General features: G+C 32.6%; 1 protein-coding gene and 1 pseudogene across 1 annotated transcript; both read left to right on the top strand.

Moving 5' to 3' along the window:
- Positions 1 to 6,649: 6,649 nt before the first annotated feature.
- On the top strand, positions 6,650 to 11,126 carry LOC115951655 (cytochrome P450 81Q32-like). The gene is made up of 2 exons (XM_031068818.1): positions 6,650 to 6,985; positions 10,500 to 11,126. The coding sequence occupies exons 1-2, from the start codon at positions 6,650 to 6,652 to the stop codon at positions 11,124 to 11,126; spliced, it is 963 nt and encodes a 320-aa protein (XP_030924678.1).
- A 341-nt stretch (positions 11,127 to 11,467) lies between these two features.
- LOC115951654 lies at positions 11,468 to 17,316 on the top strand (annotated as a pseudogene).
- The last annotated feature ends 580 nt before the right edge of the window (positions 17,317 to 17,896 follow it).

Below are 17,896 nucleotides of genomic sequence, written 5' to 3'. Positions count from 1 at the left end.
ACATAAGGTTTAAAAAACTTAATTATATTTTCAAAGAATGTTTTAGTATTAATTATCAATTATAATAAGTACACTGGTAGTAGTACATTATAGTATTGTTGTATTCATGTATATTTGTATCTTTTTCTTTTCTGTTATCTTGCACATGATAATAGTTTGTTTCAATTTCGAAGGTTGTTTAAGAAATAAGAAAGAATTTGGGTTATTTCAAATTTCCTTTCCAAGTTTATACATTTGAAATTGGGGTTTATATTTAGGGAATCATGAATTTGGAGGGAACCAAGAGAATTCTTACATACTCAATTTTGCACATGCAAAGCCACCTAGCTAGCAAAAATTATCTTATGAAGTGGACAGAGGAGATAATTTTTTCCTAACTAGAGCAGAGGCAACAAAGAAATATCATTTATAAGTTGTTGACTTATATATGAGCCTAGGGAGATTGACAAAAACTTAAGGCTTGTTTGGTAATGTTGTTCTAGTAACATTATTTGTAATTTTTTGGAAATACGTGGGTGAAAAAATGTGTGAAAATATGTGTAATATTTTTTAAAAATTGAAAACTATTGTTTAAGTTGTGGTACCAAACATCCCCTTAGTTGTGCTATATTAAGAAGGTATTGTCCTTATAAAATAGAATTTTAAATGAAGAATCATATTTTAAACAGAAATTAGCCAAAAATCATATCATTCTTTTACACATTACATATAGATTTACTTGTTACGCATAGTTGAGTGTTTTTGATAGGTAGATAAGGGAAGTATTGGGGTCAAAACCTAAATATAGGAGACCATAAAAAATGTTATTACAATAGAGTTATTACTTAAACTCTTACACAAAATTGAGTTAATTATTTATGTTTTGGTTTTTCTTTTATTAGATAGATAATTGGGGAGGGAGGAAGTGAGGTTTATGCCACACATATAGGACATGCCATAAAGGATGCAATTATTACTAAACTATTGTCGAGAGTTCTTTTTTACATTTCTTGTACTTTAGACATGCATCTTGATGTTATTGGACAACGCTTAGTCTAGGCTTTTTCTAAGAAGCAAGTTGGGTCTAACGCTCCTCGGAATGGGCTCTAAAATACCACTCTGCCGCTGCCAATTTGTGCACAAACGCTGAGTCCAAGTCCAAGGGAAGACGCTGCAAAATGGGCTTATCCTCTATTTCTGCCGCAGAAGGAACTTTTCTCCAGTTTCTGCCGCGGAAGGAACTTTTCTCCAGTTTCTGTCGCAGGACTGACTTTTCTGCTATGTAGCAAAACTTTCTGCCGAACAGTAAAACCATCTGCTGTGCAATAAAACTTTCTGCTATGCAATAAAGCTTCCTGCTGTGTAGTAAAGTTTTCTGCTATGCATTAAAGTTGTCTGTTGTGTATTAAAGCCTCCTGTCGTGCAATTTAGCCTTTTGTTGTGCCATTAAATTGTCTGCTGTGCATTAAAGCTGTCTGTTGTGCATTAAAACCTTATGTCGTGCAGTAAAGCCTTTTGCAATGTGAATGACAAGTCTTCATTTTTTTACTGCAGAAATACTTTTCTACTTCCTGAACATAAACAAATCTAAAACCCAAAGAAAATACCAATCAAGCAAATGTTAGCTTACATGGGTTAGCATATTCTCAAATATATACATACACATATTCATAAATATACTTATACGTACTCACATATACATCTACAAAATATATTTTGCAGAACATGAGAAATGAGATATATATATATATATATATATATATACTTATGGCAGGATAATGATTAATTTGTATCAAAAGTAAAACACATAATAACAAAGAAATAAGAAAGTTTTAGTAGAAAAGGTTTAGCTAGTATAATAGCTAACACGGTAAATATAATAAAATGTACTACAGCAGAATAACTAGTACAACAAGTAAAGATACCAGAGCAGGACAACTGATGTAGCAAACGTGATAAAACGTGCTACAACAGAATGACTAAATACAGCAAATATAATTTATAATGAGAGAAATTAAATATATTTGCAATCGAAATCAAGTATTGAGTCTTCCCATAGAGTAAGTAAACCAAAAAAGAACCCAAACCCCAACTTGAAAAACCTTGTCATAGACTTCTGCCATCAAAGCTGTGCATTTTGGAGAATAGGCCTAAATGGCTACTAGCTATTACTTTTAGAGACTTCAAAGAGTGGGTTTGCTAAGAGGGAGGGAAAAGATGGTCTATTGATGCATTCTCCTATTCCTGTCATATTATCTCTCTTCAATTTACCACTTTCTTTCTTTCTTTCTTTCTCTCCGTTCTTTTACTCTTAGTTTCTTACTACTCTCTTGCCATGGGTTGTTCCCCATTTGGTATTTTCTTTTCTTGGGTCTCTCTCTGGGTGACTCTCTCTTTCTAAGTGCCTCCCTTCGGTGCTTCCTCTCCATTGGGTCTCCTCTTTTTCTGCCATAGTTACCTCTTCCTTTTATAGTGAGCTAATTCAATGGGATTTCTCCTTTTTACTCCTAGGGCTTCACCAACTGTTTTTGGCTTGTTGTAGGCATCCCTTCAGGACTACCCACCAACCTATTGGTTGCTCGGCCACTACCTCTGCTCATAATACGTTAGCTGCACCATTACTCATTTCATGACAAAATTCCATTTTGTTTGTTCTTACTATATACCTCTACCTCTAGGTGACTAACCAATAAGGATTGGGCTACCTCACTACCTAACTCTATGGCATGCATCGAATGGTCCCAACTATCTATTACTTCTTTTGGGTAAGACATTATCCCAGTAGGATATATTCCCAAAAAAAGTTACAACTGGAAACCAAATATAGACCCTTTTTTCCCCTCGCCACCAAACCACACCCTCTGAATCCCCTCGACCGTGGGCCCACCTCTCTTGTATTGGCTGGGTACAGGTTGGTGGTGCTTCAGCCCTTCTGTGCTTGCTTTACTATCTTCTGCTTTTGTCTTCTTTCGTTCCCACATTGTTTCTGCCATAGCAGATTAGTTTTGTTTCGTTCTGCTGCGTGTTTTTATCTTATTTCTTCACACGTTTCCTGCTGTGTTTGTCATTTCCTTCGGTTTGGCTTTTCTTTCCTTCATGTGACTCCTGCTGCTGACACTTCCTATTGTTCCTTGTTTCTTTTCATCGAGCTTCTTCATATTAGCTTTCACGCATATCTTTTTATACAAAAGGATTTGGGCCTTTGTGGGTCAAATAATGTTGACTGGATCAAAAGGGTCTTGGGTTCAATTTGTCTTTATCAATTTGGCTCAATTTGGGCCTTGATTTTTATTCAGCTTTCTTCCTCATGGGCTTTTGGATATGGATTTGCAAAAATGGGCATCAACAACTATCACTTAAACCTTAATTATAGCTAATTGTTACAAAACCTCCCTAGTCTCTATCTTCTTCTTTTTCGTGTGGATAAGATGCTATTCTTCTAAAAAAAATGAATGAATTCCATTTTTCATAGAGTATAAAATCTGTCCATTTTCTTTTAATTCTTCTAAAGGTTTTAAACACATATTGGTAGGCTTAGATACTTGTGGGAGCTAACATATCAGCAGTGACATTAGAATGGGTAATGTCTAATTAATTCAATTAATTATCTTGATGTGTTAAATAAGGCTAGATTAGAGTTGAAAAATCAAATTGGACAAGCGAAATTGATATACAAACTAGATGTCTCAAAATTACACTACCTTCAATGTATCATCTCAAAGACCTTTCAATTGTACCCCGTTGCTCACTTGTCTTCTTATGATTGTACCATTAGAGGATATGATATACCACTTGACATGATATTATTGGTCAATGAATGGACCATACAAAGAGATTCTAAAATGTGGGATGATATTATTAGTTTTAAACCCGGGACGTTTGAAATGGGTGAGGATGGTCCACATAAGTTATTAATGCCTTTTGAATTGAGGAAGAGGGCCTATCCTAAGGCAGGCCTTGTCCAACATACAGTAAACCTAACTTTGGTTTTATCGATTTAGTGCTTTGAGTGGGGAAGGGTCAATAACAAAAAGTTGACATGGTTTAATGGAACCACCATGCCAAAAGTTTTACCGTTGAAAGCCAAATGTAAATCACTCGCCAATCTTTTATAAGGTTCTTTTTGAATCTATGCATGGTGTTTGTAAAATGTCCTTGAATTTTTAGTAAGTAGCTGAGTTATATTTTCAGAGAATATCTTACAGTTGTAGTACTAATTGTTTGGTAAAAACTTTTATAATAACTAAATTTTTGTATGTATATTCTTTTCGATTTACGTCAGTCAGTTTTTTTTTTTTTTTTTTTCTTGTACTATATAATAATTTTTATCAAGTTAGAAGTTTTCTTTAAGTAATAAGAAAGAATATCAATAAGAATGAAATATTTCGTTTACTACTTTTGGATGTTGAAATATGGGCTTACGTATATGATATATAGTACCAAAAAAAAAAAAAAAAAAAACTATTTAGCCTTTTTGAATTCAATTTAGCACAAATTATTTATATATATTCACGAAATAATTAAATAGAACTGTAGAGATTTTAAAAATCATACACAAAAGAACTTATTTAATAAATCATTTTTCTGGAGCAAATATATATATATATTTTTTTGGTGACTTGGAGTTGGCTTAGAACGTGTAGTACGTAGATTCAAAGTTAAATATTCTAAATCGTTTTTGCACCAATGAGCTTTTAGCCTGAGTGGCACCCTCCTCCACTCCCTTTTAAATTTCAATTCCTGTGTCACTTGTTTAAGGCCAGCTACCTGTAGAAGATAATAGAACGATGTCATTTCTTATTGAGCTAATGACACGCGTGGAAGAGATAAGAAGCAAGCCATGACACGAGTAGTTACTAATTCAAACGACAGCGTTTCCTCAAACAAAGAATTGAGACTAACGCCAAGCGACGCCGTTTCTGGAACCAGTTAGATATTTTGGAACCAAAGATTAGTTAGATATTTTAGAGTCAAAGTTAGTTAGAGCTTTGAAAATCTGTTAGTGTAACAAAGTCAGCTCTGCATAATTTGGAGTTTGTTATAGTCACTACAGAGAGGTCTGTGTGTGTTAGGCTGGACCTATATAAGCTTTGTGTATTGCTAATTATCATTTTATTATGCAAAGAAGTTATTCAATTCATCTCTCTCTCTCTCTCCACGTGCTTAAGCTTTACCTCACTGTTCTTGCATCAAAGTTGTTCATACATTTCTTAGTTTTTCTTCACTACCTAGGAACCTGCCCTCCAATGTTAGCAAGTAATAATGGTAAAATATTAGCTCAAAACCAGTTTGAAATTATCTTCATCCAACCTATTATGTGATAATTGAAGAAACTATCTATGTGTAAGCCACATGACTTTTTGAATGAGTTATGTGATTTTTTTAAATAATATACTTAGACAGTCTTATAAATCTTTACATAATGAATTAGAAGAGATTGCTCCAAACTAAGTTGTAGCTAAACTTTGTCTATAATAATAATATTAATATTAATAATTTCAAAATACCTATGATAAAGAACAAAAGAAAATAAAACTATTTACTGGATTATATTCAATTCAACTTTAAGTCAATTTAGTTTTGAAGCTAGGCTCAAAAAGAGATTTCTTGGGGTTATTACAGTCTTTTTCTTTTGAAGGGATATATTTTAGCTGTTTAAGTAGTGCTAGGTTGTAATTAGTGAAGTATAAAGTGAAACAAGAAAAAAGTACAAAATATTTGTATAACAAAAAATGGTATTAAGGAATCTAGGAGGATTTACTATATACATACTGATACGATACACTAAGAGCATTACTATCAGGTGTGCCAAATGCCAAATATTTGGCATTTGGCACACGAAATACCAAAAAACATCTCTCATGAGATGTTCTAAATGTCAAAAAATTTGACATTGATGAACAGTACACTTTCAAATATGGAAGCGTATGGACAGACGTTGTAAAATTTTAATGATTTTTTTATTCTTTTCTCTCTCATCTCTCTGTCAGTCTCTTCCTCCCCTTTTTTTCTCAAACACCGATCATAGCTCTCTCATCCTCTCATATTTTCTTCTCTCATCATCATTTCTCTTCCATGCTGATGCCGACACCAATGCATCATTTCCATGCCAATCTCTCTCTAGCTATGGTTTTTCTGGAATTTTTTTTTTTTTTTTTTTTTTTTTTTTTTTTTTTTGTGGGGGTGGATATGGGTTGAGTTTCATGGGTTGTAATGGGCTGATGTTGGTGGGTTACGGCGGTGGGTATGGGCTAATTTTGGTGGTTCGGTTGATTTTGGATTTTAGCTATGGTTGTTGGTGGTAGTGGGTTGGTTGGTTGGTTGATTTTGGGTTTTGGTTATGGTTGTCTGTGGTGGTTGTAGGGGTGGGCTACTATGGGCAGTGGTGGTGGCGGTGGGCTGCGTAGTATATATTACTGTTTGAAGTTTTTTTTAATGATATTTTAATGTGATGTTTATATTATTTTAATGTATGGGATTGAAGAATAGAACATGTGATAAATGATATATTGTAAAATAATGTATTAAAATAATAAAGTGGGTTTTTGGTGTGTCAAAATAGCATTTTTCATAGAAGAGCCGATGGAAATGCTCTAATACACTTTATCCCTAAACCTTGAAATTTCAAATTAAGTACTGTTGCTAGATATCTGGATGTTTGACAAATGGGATGAGAATGGTGGCAGGGAAGAGGTACTATGGGGAAGATGTGAAAGACGTGGAAGAAGCAAGGGAATTCAGGGAGCTAGTGAGTGAGGTAATAAAGATGTCCGGGGCATCGAATCCAGGAGAATTTGTGGCGGTTTTGAGGTGGATTGATTATGGGGGTTTGGAGAAGAAGTTGAAGGGATTTGCCAAGAGAACAGATGTGTTCATGCAAGGACTAATTGACGAGGCTAGGAATAAGGACGAGGAAGGGGAAAAAACCATGATCAATCATCTGCTTTCTTTGCAAAAATCACAACTGGAATACTACACCGACCAAATTATCAAAGGGCTTATGTTGGTAAGTGCCACACTGCTTTAATTTCTCTCTTTATTCTAACCCATACTACATCTCTCTCGTCTCCACCCTTCCTTTCCTTTGGGTGAACAAAAATAAAAATTCTAGATCACACACTTACACATTTTGTCACAATTTAGACATTTGATAAAGTGATAATTAGATTATGTTTCGATAAGTATTATTGGTGTCCCATATATAAGTGCTGTGATCCAATCATGTGTTAAAAATATATTGTATATTTAAAATTTAATTTTAAATGAAGAATTACATATTGAAAACTAGAATTGAAATACTTCCTTTAAAATAATTCAATTAAAATCATTTTTTTAAAATATTCATTCAAAACATTTTTAAATGGATTTGTAAGGACGCGATTCGTGACGGACCGTAACAGTGTCGGGTTCGCACGTGAAAAGGCCCCTAACAATATCATTTGTAGAGCGTGGGTTTGAAAGGCTAGGCCCTGGTTGACAGGCGGTGGGTTTTCGCAGTGTTCGTGTGAGCTTAAGTTTCCCTACACCCCTGGAGTCTTTCTCCTAGAGGTGGGCTGGGAGGCTCTGGTTTCTGGCCATTTTTCCCAACCTCCCTTTTAGGTTACTTCTTTTTCCTTTTATATTCGCCTGCGTTCATTGTCCTTCGTCCACGTATAGGGTCAATCTTTCCAAAATTGATACTTGTCCCATCAGCCTATCCCCCAAAGTCATTGGGGATGGTTGTAAAAGCCAAAGAATGCGGCTCTGTCAGGTTCAGAGCATTAAATGGCAATAACAGCAGCTTTCCCTGGATATTTTAGATCTTTTGTCCTGGTTTCGGTCCTATACCGTTTCTGCCCTCCTTTCAGGGGGGGAACTTTGGGTCTGCCGAGGACTGAGCCGTCCTCGGCGATGTCCATAGGCTATTTGGTCGAGTTTTTGGGCCATAGCCCTCCTCGGCTTGGGCCTTCGGATTTTCCCCAGGTAGATGGGCCCGGCCCGTAAATCGTTTGGGCCCCACAGGATTAAAGTGAATCTTTTTTTCATTAATTAAATTGTCATAATTTTTTTAGAAGTTCTTAATTATACTTATTTTTTGAAAAAAATGAAATTTCATGTATGACATTTTTTATACAAGGAGAGTCGGGGACAACTCTACATAGAACTTAAGAATTATTAATAAAAAAAAAAATTATATACATAATTATGTCTATTTTGTCTACTCTAAAAAAATATTGAACACTCTGACTTAAGAATCCCAAGAATTTGAGTTTAATAAAAATAAAAGTAATGTTATGGACATAACAAAATGTCACAACATTCTTAAATTAGCTTACCAACTCATAGATAAGCCCACCACAATCTTTAATTCTTTTTTTTTCCTTTTTTTTTTTTTTTTTTTTTTGTATTCTCATTTAGGAATGTTTTAATTTTTTTTTTTTTTTGGGTCATTTGTTGTATCGCTAGCATTAACCACAAAAATAATCTTGATCCACCAAACATAGTCCTTAGCTCCTTAAATAATAATAAAATTAAACCCCAAATAATAACAAAAAATATAGGCCGGCCAAACAACAACAAAAAAACAAAATATTCAACATAAAAAAAAACTCATTCAAAAACAAAAGAAAAAATCCCTAATATTTCAGATTCATAACTTATCCATTCCATTACATAAAAAATAATTTATAATTTCATTTATCCTAAAAAATGGAACCGCGAGATATAATATGATTGTAAGTTTTCCTTTGTTGTGCTAGCAATGTTGCTCTTCTTGACTTTATAGTCGTGGTAGCTCTACTCTCTTCAATGCTTTGGCTTGCAATTGCAACATGTATTATCTATTGCTCTCTCTCTCTCTCTCTCTCTCATCATTTCAAACTCTCTCACACTTTATTATTCTCCTCTCAGCATTTTTAATTATCACTTTATCTCTTAGCAATTTATTTTTTCCTTTTAATTTTTTTAAGTAGAAGCAATTATAAAACTTCATGTTTATAGTTTTTTTTTTTTTTAATTTGAAATATTAATGTTACATTTTTATTAAATTTTGTACAATTAAATTTTTTTTTTTTTTAATGACTACCCAAAAAAAAATGTAGAGTTGTTGCTATTTAGGAGAGGGAAAACAAAACAAAAAAAACAAAAATTGGCAAGTAGAATTGTTGCTATTTAGGAGAGGGAAAAAAAAAACAAAAAACAAAATTGGCAAGCTCTCTCTCTCTCTCTCTCTCTCTCTCTCTCTCTCTCTCTCTCTCTCTCTCTCTCTCTCTCTCTCTCTCTCTCTCTCTCTCTCTCTCTCTCTCTCTCTCTCTCTCTCTATATATATATATATATATAGCTTTACCCTTTCCAAGTGAAGTGTTGATATTTTATGGCTTGGGTTTATGATTATATTTTGATGAAAAATGTTTGATATATATATTTTGGGTAATTAATGGAAGGGATTAACGAGCCCAAAATCATATTATTTTTTTACATGTTACTCAGGGCCACTATACATGTATTGCAGGGTGGTCACAAGACCATCTTGATTTGTCAAAAAATGTATACACACACTAAACTAACTTATTTTGACCACTCTAATAAAAATATTGACCACCCTAATTTGAGAATTACAAGAATTTCGATTCAATAAAAATAAGAATAATACTACATTCACAAATCTTATATGATAAGCGGAAATTGGTTATTAATTCTAATTTGGCGCCAATATAGACATCACTTTTTATAACAATATATAAATATATATATATATATATATATATAAAATAAAATAAAAATTGTGAATGTAGCATTACTCCAAAAATAATTTTGGCTCTTCAAGAAAAATAGTGTAGTCATGAGTTCTCCTTAACAGTGTAGTGGCAATAATTTTGCTTCTTTAGCGACTCATCTCATAGTTGTAGCAAACATCATCCATTTTTCTTTTGATTCTCTATTGTCATTTCAATTCTCTTACTTGATTACTCTAATCTCATCATTCTCAATTTCCAGTTTATCTCTTATCAATATTTTTTATTTATTTATTTATTTATTTTTAACTTTTCTCTTTGTTAGTGGAAAACAACATGGTAACATGCACTTCATGTATTTTCGTAAGGTTTTTTTTTTTTTTTTTTTTTTTTTGGGTGATATTGATATATCCAAGTTATTTCTTTATTAAATTTTGTATAATTTAAATTTCTTAGTAACCACTCTAAAAATAATTCCTATAGCCACCATTGATGTTACACATAGTTTTTGTTTTTATTTTTATTTTTTTAATGTTACTCTTATATGGGTAGATAATGGAGGAGGAAAGAGGTGGGTTTGAATCACTAAGATGGGACACCTGATGTTATTACTATTAGACTATCACTTCAATCCTAATTATACCTAATTGTTAGAAGACCTCCCAAATCTTTTTCTTTCTTTTGGGTAAGATTCTATTGTTATGAAAAAAAACAAAAAACAAAAAAAGATTTTTTCATAGGTTATCAAATCAATTCTTTTTTTTTTCTTTTTTCATTCTTCTTATTTTTCTAAACACATATTGGTAGGTCTTGATACTTGCAAGAACTAAAATGTTAGCAGTGACATTAGAATGGGCAATGTCTAATTTGATTAATCATCCCGATGTGTTGAAGAAGGCTAGAGTAGAGTTGGACACTCAAATTGAGCAAGATAAATGGATAGACGAACAAGATGTTCCCAAATTACACTACCTCCAATGTATCATCTCAAAGACATCTCGATTGTACGCCCCTGGCCCTTTATTAGTACCTCATTCGTCTTCTAATGATTGTACTATCGAAGGATATGATATACCACGTGACACAATGTTATTGGTCATTGCATGGGTCATACATAGAGATCCTAAGTTGTGGGAAGATACTACTAGTTTTAAACTCGAGAGGTTTGAAATTGGTGAGGTTGACCCACATAAGTTAATGCCTTTTGGATTAAGGAGGAGGCCTTGTCCTGGGGCAGGCCTTGCCCAACATACAATGAGCTTGACTTTGGGGTTGTTGATTCAATGCTTTGAGTGGGAAAGGGTTACTAAAGAAAAAGTTGACATGGCTGAAGGTGATGGAATCACCATGCCAAAAGTCGTCCCATTGGAAGCCATGTGTAGAGCGTGCCCTCTCATGCATAAGGTTCTTTCCGAATCTATGCATGATGTTTGAACTGTGTCCTTAGGGTCTTTAGTGAGTAACTTAGCTATATTTGCAAACACTTTCATAACATGGTGAGTGATACTGTAATTTATACAACCTCTTAAAATTTCTAAAAAAATTAACTTGGAATATTAGCCCTTGTTCTGCAAATCCAGATGATCCACTGAAGACTACTGATCAGACCATGCGCCTAGGCCTAATAGTATGTTTTCTTCCAATGTATGCATTTGTTCATGAATATAAGCACCTACCATGCATGTTAGCGTGTAACCCAAATCATGGATTTTTAAAGTTGCTGTTAAAAGACACATTGGCACACTTATGGGTCAGGTGGTGGGTTGTGTTCACCCATGGGCGGCTCTAGGAATAGTTCAGGGGGTTCATTGTCAAAAAAAAAAAAAAAAAAAATCTATATATACTTTTTAAATTTATTTTTTGACCCTCCTAAAATAAAATTTTGAAGCCCCTAAACTAAATTTTTTTAAAGCCTAGCTTAAACGAACTTGATTATGATTATTTTGACAATATCTTGGTCTTTTCAAAAAAAAAAATACCAAACTAATTTTACCTAAAATATGGGTGGAATAGTAAGTCAAACATCAAAAGTATAAATTTATTCTTCTTAAATTAAAAAAAAAAAAAAATCATTTAGATCTTAAAATTTTTTAAATAAACTAATATATTAAATTTTATTGTATTTAGATCTCACTTGGAGTTTACTTAACAACAATAGATAGCTAAACTAGAAAATGTAGAGTTTTTTTAAATTAATTTAACTAAAAATTTGAAAAAACTGATGTGAATATTCTTAGTCACTAGAAGTTTGTAAGCTTCAGTTGTTTAATTACTGATAAATAAGAGCAATGATAAATAAGAACAGTCACCAACATCTCAACATAATGACTGGATGTTAAGTGAGCTTACGGGAGAGGCTCTCTAAATAATACAATATCAATATTTCCCTTCTTCTAGCATATGCTGGTACCCTTTATATTGACCCCCGACCTCTTTCTATCTAAAGTCGGAAGTTGATTCTAAAAAAAAAAAAAAAAAAAAAAGTCGGAAGTTATTTCGCTTTCCCTGAATAGATGCAAGTGAAAGTAACACAACCAGATCAGTCAGGCCAAAATTGGGAATTAACCCCATTTTTCCAACTATATAGTTAGTAGGCACAGTTTTGAAACTATATTTTTTAATAACATCTTGAATTTTAAAGACTTGATTTAGGCCTTATAAATTGAGTCTCAAAGACTCGGTTTCCATATTCTGATTAGGTCTAATTTGGAGCTTTTTCCACGTGGCATCCACTTGGAAATCGAGTCTCTAAGACTTAGTTTATAAATCATGTCTTTGAGCATCAATTTGTGTTGCCTAAAAATGACGTGGCTAAAAGCCACCTAGAAACTGAGTCTCTAAGACTCAATTTCATAAAGCTTATTCAAATTTCATAAGTCAAACACCAGGCACTCTCACGCACCTCTACTCTCACCCACCCTCTTCTGTCACTCCCACATTTTCGCAGGATTAAATAAATAAATTTCAATGAAATTTCTTATAAACTGCCTTTTTCAAATCCATACAGTCAGATTATTTATATAATAAATGTTGGATCAATTGGTCCATTCAATACCTGAATCCTGTGCTAGTATCACCCAAAAAAATAAATAAATAAATAAATAAATGAACCTATCCTTAATTGACTTGACTAATTTAGAATACAAACCTTAAAGATAAATATATGAATTCGAAAAATAAAAGTGAATCTTTGTGTCCTCTTTCCGAAAGAAAACTACCTAACATTTTTGTATTTCACAATATTTGTTTTAATAATATAGTTTGTCATCAACGAATTACCTCGCATTTTATTATTGATACACCTTTTTTTTTTTTTTTTTACGTACACTCATTACAATTGATTATATCAATGATTGTGAACAAATAAAAGGAAAAGTATTGTGTCTAATCTATTGACTAAGTTAGAATTTTTTTTTGTTAGTTCATTTCTTGGATTAAACTCTTACACGTAGGCACGTAGCCCCACTATATATATATATATATATATATATATATATTCATCATAATCTCTTCACATACTCAAAAAAAAAAAAAAAAAAAAAAAAAAACCCACCACCAACAACAACAACATATGTGGCATGGAAGACATCTTGCTCTAGTACCCATCTCTGAATCCAAATCTTCTGTCCCACTTTTCCTGTTTCATTCTATACTCCACCAATAAAAGTTTGCCATGTGTTAACATAATTAATTAAATACTATCATTAATTAATAATGGTAATATTAATAAGTAACACGTGACAAGTTTTTATTGGTAGAATATAAAGTGGAGCAGAAAAAGTGGAACAGAAGATCTCTGAGCTCGCTTTTCCTCCTCTTCATTGCTTTCAAAATTTTCCTTCAAACAAGAACACCACGCAAACACCTTCCACCCAGCCCACCTTCTCTACCAATTCTAGGTCATCTCCATCTCCTTAAGAAACCTCTTCACCGCACTTTTCACCGCCTATCACAAAAATACGTTCACGTTTTCTCTCTTCGATTTGGTTCCAAACTTGTGGTCATCATAGCATCCCCATCTGCAGTTGAAGAATGTTTCACCAAAAACGACATTGTTTAAGCCAACCGTCCTCGCTTCTCAGTGGGCAGGCACTTAGGCTACAACTACACCACTTTGGTATCAGCCCCTTATGGAGACCATTGGCGCAACCTTCGCCGCATCAGTGCCCTAGAAATCTTTTCAACGAATCGTCTCAACATGTTCTTAGGCATTCGAAGGGACGAGATCAAGCACTTGCTACGCAAACTGTCAAACAACTCGACCCAAGGTTTCGCTAAGGTAGAGTTGAAATCTATGTTCTCGGAGCTGACATTTAACATTATAATGAGAATGGTGGGAGGGAAGAGGTACTATGGGGAAGATGTGAAAGACGTGGAAGAAGCAAGGCAGTTCAGGGAGATAATGAATAGGATAGTAAAGTTAGCCGGGCGTCGAATCCAGGAGAGTTTTTGGCGGTGTTGCGATGGATTGATCATGGGGGTTTGGAGAAAAAGTTGAAGGGACTTGCCAAGAGAACGGATGTGTTCTTGCAAAGTCTAATTGATGAAGTGAGGAATAAGGAAGAGGAAGGGAACAACTTGATCGATCATCTTCTTAATTATCAAAGGGCTTATGATGGTAAATGCTACACTGCATTAATTTATCTCTTCATTTTGACCCATACTACATCTCCCTCTAAACAAAAGTAAAAAGTCTAGATGACACACTTCTGCACACATTTTCACAATTTAGACATGTAATAAGTAGTGGTTGGATTATTTTTTCACTAAGTACCATTAGTGTACCATATATAAGTGGTATAATCCATTCACATGTTAATATCAATGCAAATTTTAACGAAAGTGTATGGATAATTGTGTGATCATATAAGATCTCGTAGAAAAATGTGTCATTGGAGTCGGAAACGTGGCACTAGTAGATGCTCTTATTTAATCTTGTGTTGCTATCTTATCTATGGCATATATCTTGCCACATGGGTGGTTGTTAGGCCAAGTGGTCTACATGCACATGAGTCATGACTACTCTATTATTTGGGAGGAATTCGTCTCATTTGTATGTATAGGACATAACGTACTTCTGTTATTTTTTGCAATGTTTATTGCACACTTTTGTGTGTATGTAATAGGTTTTACACTATATAAATATATATATCTCACACAAGTACGTTATAAACGAGGATGAAGACACCTCTACTAATAATGTGATACATGCAATGTGAATTATTGGATGATTGGATCCTATTTGCCGGAATGTAAGTCCTTTGGACCGGTTATTATGTTTTATTTTATGTTTACTCATTACGGTATGTTATGTGTTTAATGAAAAAAGAATAAAGTGGCATACAAAAAGTGTTACATGATCTATTAATTGTGATATATTAATATATAGAGCAATATTAGAATAAAATTTAGTTACAAAATTGGTTGTAACTTAAGACTATAACTTCATTTAAAAATATTAATATTACTACATATTTTTAAAATCAAACAATTAAATTACATGTTCTTTATGTTCTTAATACACATGTCAAATTTTGTGCCAGTTAGATATTATTTACTATATAATCTATAAGTTTATATTTTATACAAAATTTTAAATTACAAAAACTTGCAATTTAAAAAATTTATTGATGACATAGCTGTTGATCTTTAATTTACTAGAAATTTTGCAAGCATGAAGGATATAAAAAGAAAATGTAATCCAATGGTGAATTTGTCAAAATTCACCTCCAATAAATAAATATTGAGTAAGGTTGTAGTCTTAGACTACAACCAATTTTGTAACTAAATTTTGTCTACAATATTATAGACACAACGATTTTCATAATATTTGTCATAACAATAAAGCTAACAAATTTTTATTGATTCTCATTTGAATTCATGATTAAAATAACTTTATCATCTATCATTATCAATTTGTGTCATTAGGAGTTTTGAAATACTTTATGAATTATGGTGGTTCTAGAATTATTGAATATGTGTGTGTTGGAAAAAACTTAGCCGTACTAGATTAAAAATATATGAAATATATTTTTAAATGAAGAATTATATATAAAAAAAAAAATGGAATTCTATTTATAAGAAAAGCACAATTAAAATCCTATATCCAAAAAAATATAATTTCAAGATCATTTTAGATAGATTTTTAAAGTGAATTGTGTTTTCAATAATTAAAGTTTTTTAAAGTTTCTTAATAAGTTTAGAAGTTCTTACACTATTAAAAAAAATCACATGAAATTCATGTATGACATTTTTTATTCAAGGAGAGAAAAAAAAATCCATGAGCCATGCCTTCTTTACATATATATAGTTTTACTATTTTTAGGGTCATATATAAATATATATATATATATAGAGAGAGAGAGAGAGAGAGAGAGAGAGAGAGAGAGAGAGAGAGAGAAAGTGAATTGTTGATATATACTTCATAGCATGGCTTTATGATTTATATTTTGATGGCAAATATTAGATTTTTTTTTTTTTTTTTGGGGGTAAATAATGGAGGGGTTTAATGATCCCAAAATCATATCATTCTTTAACAAGTTACACATTTGTTTTTAGATGTTTCTTTATATTTTAGATTTTTTATAAAAGATTTACATGTTACACATAGTTGAATGATTTTGATAGGTAGATAAGAAGGAAATTGAGGTCAAAACATAGAGATAGGATACCACAAACAATCTTATTATCACATGGCTACTACTTGAAAACCCTTAGACATAATTAAGTTAATATAGCTTTTTTATGGGTAGATAATAGGAGAGTGGGGAGGTGGGCTCGAATCATAGACATGAGACATCACAAAAAATATGATTATTGATTGACTATCACTTAAAATTAACCTGATTATATCTAATTGTTAGAAAACTTCCCCAATTTTTCCTTTCTTTCTGGTAAGATTATATTTTTCTATGAAAGTGATTTTTTTCATAGAGTATCGAATCAATCCTTTGTTTATTTCATTTTTTTCTAATTGTTTTAAACACATTTTGTGCAGGACTTGATACTTGCAAGAACTAACACATCAGCAGTTGTATTAGAATGGGTAATGTCCAATTTGATTAATCATCCTGATATTTTGAAGAAGGCTAGGGTAGACTTGGTCAATCAAATTGGACAAGAGAAATTAATAGACGAACCAGATGTTTCTAAATTACACTATCTTCAATGTATCATCTCAGAGACCTTTCGATTGTACCCTGCTGCCCCCTTGTTAGTACCTCATTTCTCTTCTAATGATTGTACCATCAAAGGATATGATATACCACGTGACACAGTTTTATTGGTCAATGCATGGGCCATACATAGAGATCTTGAATTGTGGGAAGATACTACTAGTTTTAAACGTGAAAGGTTTGAAATTGGTGCATGCGACCCATATAAGTTAATGCCTTTTGGATTGGTGAGGAGGGCCTGTCCTGGGGCAGACCTTGCCCAACGTATAGTAAGCTTGACATTGGGATCACTGATTCAATGCTTTGAGTGGGAAAGAGTAACTAATGAAAAAGTTGACATGACTGAAGGTAATGGAATAACCATGCCAAAAGTTGTACCATTGGAAACCATGTGTAAAGCGTGCCCTATCATGCATAAGATTCTTTCCCTGTCTATGCATAATGTTTGAACTGTATCCTTGGGTTTTTAGGGAGTAGCTTAGCTATATTTGCAAAGTATACTTTAGAGTTGTGGTACAAATGTTTTAGTAAACACTTTCATAAGAACTAAATTTTATCTTCTTCCTTTTATTTTCTTTTTGTCTATGCATGATATTTGAACTGTATCCTTGGGTTTTTAGGGAGTAGCTTAGCTATATTTGCAAAGTATACTTTAGAGTTGTGGTACAAATGTTTTAGTAAACACTTTCATAAGAACTAAATTTTATCTTCTTCCTTTTATTTTCTTTTTTGCTTGTACTATATATTTAAATTTTATCATGTCAGAAGTTTTCTTTAACTAATAAGAAAGAATATCAATAATTGAAATATTTCCTTTCCTACATTTTGGATGTTCAATATGGGCTTAGGTATATGATACAAGTCCAAAACAAACTATTTAGCATTTCTGAATTCAACTTAGAAGAAATTATTTGTATTTCTTTATTAAAAAAATAGAAGTGTAGAGATTTGAAAAATCATACACAAAATATCTCATTTAATTAATTGTTTTTGGAGAATAATTTTTTCTTCTGGTTTTGTTTGTGAAAT

The sequence above is a fragment of the Quercus lobata genome, chromosome 7, assembly GCF_001633185.2.
Source record: "Quercus lobata isolate SW786 chromosome 7, ValleyOak3.0 Primary Assembly, whole genome shotgun sequence".
In the NCBI taxonomy this organism is placed as follows: domain Eukaryota; kingdom Viridiplantae; phylum Streptophyta; class Magnoliopsida; order Fagales; family Fagaceae; genus Quercus; species Quercus lobata.
The sequence above is the reverse complement of the archived record's forward strand: the minus strand, read 5'-3'. Positions and strand labels throughout refer to the sequence as shown.

Bases quoted from the DNA above. Each gene is read 5' to 3' on its own strand.
- LOC115951655 (XM_031068818.1), top strand. From the start codon at position 6,650: ATGAGAATGGTGGCAGGGAAGAGGTACTATGGGGAAGATGTGAAAGAC. The intron at 6,986-10,499 runs GTAAGTGCCACA...ACATATTGGTAG, and splicing joins TTATCAAAGGGCTTATGTTG to GTCTTGATACTTGCAAGAAC.